The sequence below is a fragment of the Hippopotamus amphibius genome, chromosome 17 (genome assembly GCF_030028045.1).
Source record: "Hippopotamus amphibius kiboko isolate mHipAmp2 chromosome 17, mHipAmp2.hap2, whole genome shotgun sequence".
Classification (NCBI taxonomy): domain Eukaryota; kingdom Metazoa; phylum Chordata; class Mammalia; order Artiodactyla; family Hippopotamidae; genus Hippopotamus; species Hippopotamus amphibius.
This window is the reverse complement of record NC_080202.1, coordinates 39,838,179-39,848,472: the sequence shown is the minus strand read 5'-3', so window position 1 is coordinate 39,848,472 and position 10,294 is coordinate 39,838,179. Positions and strand designations below refer to the sequence as shown.

Below are 10,294 nucleotides of genomic sequence, written 5' to 3'. Positions count from 1 at the left end.
CTCCTTACTTCAATGAACACACCCTTCTCAGGGACCATCTGGTCGTGTTTCTTCGACCTTGTTAAAACATCGGAAATGTTAACTGTCAGCTCTCGTGAGCGCTCATCTCCAGCCACAGCGTCATCTGTAATGTGCCTTCAGGAATTCACCTCAGTATATCCAAACCCTGCCGTCAGGCCAGCAGCCCACCATGAGCCGCACAGCATGCGTTTAAGAGAAATACAGTCAGTCCTGCGGCTGATGACAACTGTCGGCTGAATCTGATGGTAGCTTTTTCCAATAACTGTCAGCATATTCAAGTTTCACAACATATTCTAATGCCCTCCACAGCATTTCTGTTTAAATAGTCCAAATGATGAGGAGAGCCGTAGAAGAAAAGTTTAGTTACCATGTTTTGAGCCAAGATTTATTTCCAAGCAATATCTTGGGAAAACAAAATACAGTTTTCTTTATGTTATGCCCCATTTCCTTTCCACAGGCTCAATTAACTTTTTCCCCCAAAATGTGCTCGGTTTTACCGAGAATCAATCCAAGAATACTGAGACTGTTTTCATCTTCCTGTTCCTTTATGGAGAGTCTGACACTTCTGCTAGACCAACAACAAGAGGAGAAAAGAGTTTCCCAAATATTTGCATAATTGATAAGAAAGCCGGGGGTTCCTGTGGCTTCCGAAAAAAGGAGCTCTGTATCTTTAAGGCTCCGCGGAGCTCTCTCTGCTCGATGCAGGCAGAGCAGGTTCTGCGGCAGAGACTCATCCTATCGATAAGGTTCTGTTAGCCAAGGTGGAGGATGGGAAAAGAATGGAGCTGTCCCAGCTACTCAATGAGATCAGGGCAAACTATGAAAAACTCCTCACCAGAAATCAGATAGAGACCGTGCTCTCAACAAGGATCCAGGTAATGATTTCATACAGACAGGCATCTTCCAGGATAAGGAGACAATCCATGTCTATCCAATTCCTGTCCCGGCCTCTCTGAGGTACAGTATTTCCTTTTCAATGCAGCATATACTGGGGAAGGAATTTAGATTTTACTGCAATGTGACTGGGACTATAGGGGGAAAGGCTGTGATTATTACTGTTAAATAACCATGAAATGAATGTTGATTGATGCATTTGATTTTTATATAAATCATGAGGTTACTATCATCAACAAAACATGGGATCAACATACAATAAAATGGTGCACTCTAATCTCTCTTGGACACACTACAGGAAGGAAACATTTCAGATACCCTTTGAAGGTATTACAGAGTTATTTATAAAGATAATTTAAATAACACCTTTAAAATGACAAGCTTTTTAGTAAGATTTATTAGCTTACAGACTTTGCAAGATGAAACTAAGCAATATATTTCTAAAAGGTTTCTCTTTTTTAATGAGTCCAATTTTATACCAGATTGTTATAAATAGAAATCATCTGAGTATGTGAACATGGCATTCAGAAACAAGGATATAAATTGGGACAATCAAAATTCCCCAAATCGAAATGACTCTCTACTTCAATCATAGGTTTTTGCTTTTGTACTAAAGGATGAGAAATGTTTATTTCTAACATTAAGAATGCAATATTAAAGTATTTTTTAAAAAGAGAGCCAAGTTAAATAAGGGCTAAATTCTAATTTCATAGACTTAAACTTTGTTTCAAAGTGACATCATCTTTAGCAATAAATTAAGATCTCATCTCTAAACAAATGAGTAAACAACTGTTTTAGAAACAAAGATTCAGAAATTCAGGGATTTTTTTTTTTTCAGTTTACTTATCATATCCGAGTTCAAGTTCTATTCCAATACCCAAACACAGCAGAGTTTACTTAAGAATATAACCAAAAGGGAAAAAATATTGCTGGGAAATCATAGGACATTATCGCATTAGCAATTCATTTTTAGTAACATCATAAATTCAACTTCTGGGTAACATTTTTAGTATTCATAAAGAATTATCAGCATCATAGGTGAAGCAAATTCACTAGGATATTTGATTTAAGTGTTGGAATAGTTCACTCATCTTTTACAAAGAGAAGAAAACAATAGATGACAATTTCTAAAAATTATAAGCCAAATAAACATTTTATTTTGCAATAATAGAAATACAAGTTACTTAGTTTACAAGCCACAATGCTGAAATGAATAAAGTGAAAAAGCAAGACTACAGTAATTTTGTTTCATCTTCTTAACACAAAACTACTTTAGGGGATTTTTTTCCCCAAAGAATTTAGAAAGTCAACTGGAATAAACTCAAAGAAGCCTAATTACTTAATTATTACAAAATAAACCTAAGCTATTTCAGTTATTTACTGCTGTATAACAAACCACTGCAGAACTTGGTAGATTAAAACAACAATTGTGTTGTCTTTTATGATGCTGTGGGTTGACTGGGTTCAGGGTGGGTGATTCTTCTGCTGCACATGACATTGGCTAGGACTTCGGTCATCTTGGGGCACAACTAGGTTGGGACATCCAAGGTGGCTCACTCCTGTGTCTGGCACCTTGGCGGGGCATTTCTGGAAGGCTGGCTCAGCTGAGACAACTGGGCCTGTTTCTCTCCATCTGGCCTCTCTACATGACCTCTCCAACAGGGTATCCAGACCCGCCCTAAAGCATAGAAGTGGAAGTCGTCAGGGCTTCCTAAGGCTTAGGCCTAGAACTGGCACTTCTTCTGTATTCTACCGGCTAAAGCAAGACACAGGTCATCCCAGATTCAGTGTGGAAGAGGACATGAACTGGGGAAGGTGTGATTCACTGGGAGCCATCTTCACACAAACCATCTACCACACAAGCCTGGCTGCCAGCTCCTCCCTCAAAATCCAAAAGACCAGTAGATACCAGCATCTTTATGCTCTTCAGTTTCCTAAATCCTTATCATCCTCTTTTGTAGTTGCTCTGATATGTGTTGCTGCTTGGCTTTTCCAACTTAACACTAACAATAAGGGATACAACAAACCAAGAGAAACAAATGAATTTTGTTGTCTAATACCTTGTGCTAAACTTTATTGACTTTCATTTAATCCAATATTTCCTTTTTTAAAAAATCTATTGTACAGTACCACCACATGAAATTTTTTACATTTTAAAATGCATTTTTATATGAACATTAAAAAGTTCTAATTTTTGCTTCAAAATACTACAATCAATTCCATACATTGCTGCTACTACTCTTGGGGCCAAATACTGAGAATTCTGTCAAAAGATACTTCCATTTAATCCCAACATCAGCATAAGAACACTAAAGCTGAATATAAAATAATCCACTTGTTATTTAACGTGAGAACATTTAGAAAACCATTTTTAAAGAAGTCATTTTTGCTACTACCTTAGATATCCAAAATTAACATGCCTTCTGAAAAGATCATTGTGAAAAAGGTAAATGAACAGTGGGTCCTCTTAATACAGAAGTCTATTCTATTTTAGAATCTCTAATGCCCATAATAACTTAATTCTCTAAATTATTCATAATATACTTTCTAGCAGTATTTACTTCCTGTCCATATACCCAGTCCCAGAAAGGATCAATTTAGGATATAGAGCTGTTTATCTGCTTTTATAAAGCAGCCTACAAGAAAATATGGGGGCTGGGCGGGGAGGTGGGGGAAGTACTGGCTAAGTTTCTACCTTTCTTCCTTAATGATGCCATAAATAATAGAAAGTTAAGAATCAGAGGTCTCAAACTTAGGTCCTGCAAACTTACTTCTCATTAAAATGTATTTTTCTGCATTTCATAAACTTTCATGGTAGGAACGGATTTTTCAGGTTCATTTTACCTCTGAGAAAACTGAGACTGAGAGTGCAATCGACCTGCTCACGTATTTAATTAATTAGTAACTGAGCACCAACCAGGAACACACAATTGTAATGTAACAATTTAAAGAAAAAACAATTTAATTCCTATACTTTTTTTCTATAACTGCTTTTAAATGTCTCATTTTCAAGAGTGCTCTTTTTGTTGTTGTTATTGTCATTGTTGGCTTTCTCCTAGTTGGAAGAAGATCTAAGCAAAAAAATGGACAAAGATGAAGAGGCTCTAAAGGCAGCTCAAGCAGAACTCAAGGAAGCCCGACGCCAGTGGCACCACCTGCAAGTGGAAATTGAATCTCTGCATGCTGTGGTGAGAATGATCTCAAATGTGACTGGCCCATTGGGTCCCCTGATGTTATCTGATTAAGAGAGGGAAGGGAATGATGTCCATTACTGGCCAGTGAGAAACTGAAAATCAGACCACTGAATTCTATCTGTGGACCTAGTTCAACTACCACCCTGCCTCCATCATGGCAATAACTATTATCAATTCACTCACAGTTTATTTTTACTTATAAAAATGAAATAATCCTTGCTTATCACCCTGGGGTTTTCTAATTGTTGGAGTGGGGGAATAGAGACTTCATCCTTATCCAAAGTCATTACAGTGGGGAGTCTTTTATCCATACCACGGAGACTTCTAATAGAAAAATATTTAAACACTTTCCAAAAATGCCTCTTATAAGCAGTCTTCTCTGGCTTTGATATTCCATAGTCTTCATTTTTCAATATTTAAGAAGTCAGATAAATCAGGGTGATAATAAACTAATCCCATTGCAGATTTTGGGGAGGGACATGAGCATTATCACAGGATTCCTTTGAAAGAGTAAGCTCTCTAGCTGTAAATAGAAAATACAACTTTTTAAAATTTGGGTCATACGAAAGTTGTAAGGAAACACTTCTTGCATAAGAGCTGTACAATTACTGCAACCTTTTTAAGAACGAGAACTCAATAGAACGAAGACATTGCAAATCAGATTTCAGAAACACCGTTTGTTTCCCTGATTCACTGATGAAGATTTGTATAAAACAGGAAAGGGGGCTTGAAAACTCCCTACACGCCAGTGAACAACATTACCAGATGCAGCTGCAAGACCTAGAGGCAGTGATTGAAGGACTAGAAAAAGAGCTACAGGAAGTAAGGCGCGGCATTGAAAAGCAGCTTCAAGAGCATGAGATGCTTCTCAACACCAAGATGAGGCTAGAACAAGAAATTGCAACTTATCGCCGCCTCCTAGAAAAGGAAGAAATCAGGTACCTAATTCCATATAGTGAATGACCAAAAATACAGAGCCACTTATGTCACTGAGATAATCAGAGAAATTAAATGTAAAAGCCCGTCATCACAAAGGCATGCTGAATTCCTACCACAAAATAGAATTAGTAGGCACTGCAAAAAATGTGAGGGAGAACTATTTCCAGCCTCCCCAAATTATGAACAGACTAGACAAATTCAGGGACATTAGCCACAAGAAAGAGTACAGCAAGCCTAGAACAAAATGTAAACAATTCTCCATCGCTACAAAAATGACCTTCCTTAACTTTCTCACTTTCCTCGCCATTTACACCTTTTAGAATTAGTCAGTGCCTTCTATGGGCCACCCACAAAGAAAGTTTGAAATATGCACACATTACCATATTTCCCCCTCCCACAAGGGTCCACTCGCAACACACATCAAACACCAAAATTATTATTATTATAATTATTGTACAACCATGGAACGCAATGTTGTTCTGAGTACATGAGATTTGAAAGATTTCCAGATATCCTGATAACAAAAGGCATCAAAAGAGGAATTCTTATTAATTTACACGATTTCATAATCTGCAATCATTTATAGGGTCATATGGCTTTGACCACAGCACAACCTACCATTGTTCATGTTTCGATTAAAAGAAAACCTTTATTCCTGCTTACTTCAGAATTCTGAGTCATCTATAAAACCCAGATGAAATTTCTTTCACCTATAATATGTCTTGACATTTACTAAATCTTTGAAAAACATATATTGAATTAAAAATATACCACTTACTAGCTAAATGATGCTGGGCAAGTTACTGAATCTCTCTGTGCCTTAGTTTTCTCATCTATAGAATAGGAATAATTTTGCCTATCTCAGAATTGCTGAGGATTAAATGAATTAATGTTTGTAAAGTGCTTAAAACAGTGCTATGGAAATATATATAGCTATATACATATAATTTATTATGAAATGAAATGGTTGTAAATTTTATTTAATGCCTAATCATTCAATATGTTAATAAAGCAGTCTTTAATATTCCTTTAACACAATTTTTTAAATTTTATTACGCTATGTTTAAGATACATGGGTATCTTAAGATAAATAAAGATACAAACTATCAAGAAAAATATATGAACTCCCATATGCACTTCCCCCAGTTTAAGAAGTGAAACATTTACAATGTTATTGAAGTCCCCCCCAATCCCCACCCGCAGCACCTAAACCACACCCCTGCCAATCTCATCCTCCTCCCTCAGTTTAACCTGGCTCCTAGATCTGACACTTACAAGTCTCATTAGTCTCAGTATGTATCCCTAAGCAAAATATGAAATTGTTTTGCATACTCTTTTAACCTTTATAAAATTAGCTACAATCTATCTCCCCCCCCACCATGTTATACTTGGGGGATTGTTCCCTACAGATACTATATACCCTTAGTTCACTTATTTTCACTGTTAAATAGTATTTCCATTGTATGAATATACTATAACTTATCCATTCTCTTACTGGTGAGCATTTGTTTCAATTACATGCTCATACAATGTTCCTCCTATAATATAATTCTTTCCAATTTCAGATATTATGGTTGTATCCAAGGTGGGAAAAAAGAACAAAAACCTACCACAAGTAGAGTTGGTTTTGTTTTACCTTCAGGTGAGTTTCTGATATAAGTAAACTAACTTGAAAAGTGAAGTGCCATTTATAGGAATTATAAATAAATACTCTAAAGTAGCAAAAATAAGCAATATTTGAATAAATATTTGACATAGAAATTGTGAATAGTACTTCAACATTGTAATTTAATATTTCAAAAATAATATTTTCACAGCCATTATAAATGAAATATCTTTTTCAACAAAAGTCCCACAAAAGTATGAGGACGAAAAAGTGGAAACAGTTACCAAACAGGCAATATTAAATGGAAATATCGTGAAAGAAAGCACTGAAGCTCATGGCACTATTCAGTAAGTAAAATAATTTTGACTAAGAAATAATAATGAGCATATGCAAAAAAATCAACTTCAATTGAGTAATCTCAGTAATCTTTGAATGTTTCCAAACATAATTTCATATCTTGTGATTTTTAATGTCATGAAAAATATACGTAAACAAAAACTCAGATGAAGTACTCAATCCTTAATTCACCATTTTTCTGAAAAAAATAACCAAAACATGAGAATTCCATAGAATCTCAGAAATTTTATTCACATGATTTTTAAAGAATATAAATTATAAATGCCACAATGTAATTTATAAACCATAATTTAAAATGTAAATATAAATTATAAATTACACACATTTCTTGATTTATTTTTCATATACAATATATATTAAGTTTTTTACTATAGCCATACGTCTTCATATAGGAAGAATTATTTTATCATTTCAGGACAGAGAAAGTGGATGAAGTTATTAAAGAATGGGAAGGTTCCTTCTTTAAAGATAACCCTCGGTTAAGGAAAAAATCTGTTTCTCTTCGATTTGATCTTCATTTAGCCGCCACTGATGAAGGGTGTTTACAGACTAAGCAGGATAATCTACCAGATATAGAAGTCAGGCTTATCATGAGAAGATCATGCAGTATTCCCTCTATCAAACCTCCATCAGGAGCTAATTAATCCAAAGACAGTATTTGACTTGATGGGAAAATGACAGTAGAATGGACCGAGGTAGGCTGGCTGACCACCGTCTGTTCCAAAATGTAAGTTATTAAGTATGTATGTTATGACCAATGTGTGACTCTTCAGAAAAAAATAGGGAGGGGGGGACAAAATGTCTCTGAATCTAATTATTAGGTGTATTTTTTAGACAGGGGGAGCTTAAAATCAGAAATTTAGTACAGTTTCTATTTTATTTATTCTCCAAATAGTCTTCTTTTTCCCTTGAAATTTTTATCAGAGACCGTAAGCATTAAGATGGTTGACTAAGTCTTTGAAATTTCACTTAATGGCTGAACACTCTAAGGAAAAGGGAATAGTCTGTTAAAATATGATTGTATTATGTTAAGAACTACACTGTTATTCATCATTATTCTATGACTGGTTATATCTAAAAAGGTTCTTCTCCTTAAAAAAGAAAAGCAATTATAAATGAGCCTTTAAAAAGGATTATTCACTTAAGCAAATATTTTGAGATAGTAACTTGCACAGGTAGAAAAATAACAGTTATTTCCTACAAGATGTTTGAGCAAACTATAGAACCCACCGCAGAGCTAATTTGATGATTAAATTAATCTTCATTTTAAAGTTTTTGTAATCATTATCTGATTTCCAGAAGAGTTAACTTTATTTAAAGAACTTTAAAGGTTGTGTCCTCCCCCATGAAAAGACAGAAGGCCAGCTGCACAAACAAAACATGAACGCTAGTTACTACAATTACTAGAACAGAATTATCCAACCTCTCATCATCCCAATTTTTCCATCTGTAAAGTTCAATGTGATTAATTTGAGTCTCTGATGCAAGCATTAGATAAAGATACTATACAGAGTATTATAAATATTTCTTGCAATCATTTATGTGAATTAAGATAACAATATTGTTATCTAAGCTAAGAGTATTTGCAGGATTTATGTTTTTAAATTGTTCAAACTGTAATAAGTGTGGATAGAGAATATATTTGTGAATAATTCAAGTATTGTTGCAAAGTTTTTTAAACAATCTAATTTGTTTAATACAGGTATATTTAAAGAACTTAAATAATAAATACCTGTTTTAAAACATCAGAAATTTATAGGCTATCGATTTTTTTCTAAGCAGAAAAAACATTGAGAACACACTATACTTTTTTTTCCCAGCCAAAGTATCATCTAAGGGCTACAGCTATTATCATACTAACACAGCCTTTACAACTCTCTCTCTCTGTCTTCTTTGTTTCAACCAAAAAAAAAAAAGTATATTTTAACCAGAAGAAAATTATGTTAAATAATCTTTAACATAATACAGGGAATAACATTTAAATTTTCTTTCAATTACTTCAGATTTCTTTTAGTCTGGCTTATTCTATTTAGTGAAAGGGATGATTTTGTTTTGTCAAGGATACAACAGCATGTTAAGTGCTTATTCTTGCATAAGCATCTGACCTAAAATACATCGTATGCATAAAAGTGTTTTCATTCAATATTAGTTAAATGCTACTAACTTTATTAAAGCTTTGGAAATGCAATCATGTAAGCTATTGTACTAAAGTTATTGCACTAAGCAACAGTATCATAAATAAAAGAATATATCTAGTGTAATCTATACACAGTGTTAAAAACTTAGTACTGGGCATCATGAATGTAAATGCTTGTTATAGTAATTCCACTATGCAGCTATCGTGTGTATAACATATACATTTTAAAATACAGTACTTGAATTTGTAACAAAGTTTTATTTGCTTGGGAGCCTTTTAAATTGGGATATGAATTTACCAAAGTAAATGACACCACTACAATTAAAAAAAAACTGAAACATGAACTTACAAACCTGCATTGTATTTGAGTTTGCTACATTGTATTGAGTTCAATTGTTCTAATATTGTTAGCTAGATTGGGGAATGAAGAAAACTGCAACCAAGGTGCAGGAGAGCACAATTTGTATACTTTTTTTAACAACAGAAAAATTAAGAACAGTAAATATTAATAAATGGCATATTCTAATTTAGAAATTAAAATAACCCCATAATCCTAGGGAAGGTACAATAACAGCAGCCACCATTTGCAGAGTGCTTACTCTGCTCCTGGCCCTGCACTCAGCATCTTCGTACACAATCTCTGATCCTCGCAATTCCACAAGGTGAATGATATTATCCTCATTTGATGGCTGAATAGAAATTAATATTCTTCAATCTCTCTGAAATGGTTCAAATGCACGCTTCCATAACAAAATACAAAAGTAAATAATAATTCCAATTACCAACAACTGCAGGATCCCAGCCCTGGGACTGTCACTAATGACCCAGGTAACCAGGAAAGAATCACTTCAATTCCCTAGTTCTCAATTTTCACACCTGAAAATGAACAGAAAGATGGCGCTTGATCAGAACTCCAACGCTGCCTACCTCACAGAGCTGTCTGAAATAATATACATGTGAAAATATTTGGCAAAGCACTACTCAAATATACAGTACTATTTGGATGAAAATGGTCACGGGGAGAGAAGAATTTGTGAGGACAATTATAGTTGAAAGTGATTAACTAATAGTTCAGACATAGCAGGTAAAGAGAATTGTTTAAATTCTTCAGTTACTGCCAGAAGAGATAGCTATTCTTTCCCAGTG

The 10,294-nt window shown here is 34.5% G+C and overlaps 1 protein-coding gene across 1 annotated transcript; it reads left to right on the top strand.

Annotated features, from left to right (window-relative positions):
- The first annotated feature begins 800 nt into the window (after positions 1-800).
- KRT222 (keratin 222) lies at positions 801-7,655 on the top strand. Its single transcript, XM_057717021.1, has 6 exons — positions 801-896; positions 3,975-4,103; positions 4,827-5,047; positions 6,614-6,690; positions 6,866-7,001; positions 7,427-7,655. The coding sequence occupies exons 1-6, from the start codon at positions 801-803 to the stop codon at positions 7,653-7,655; spliced, it is 888 nt and encodes a 295-aa protein (XP_057573004.1).
- Positions 7,656-10,294: the final 2,639 nt, after the last annotated feature.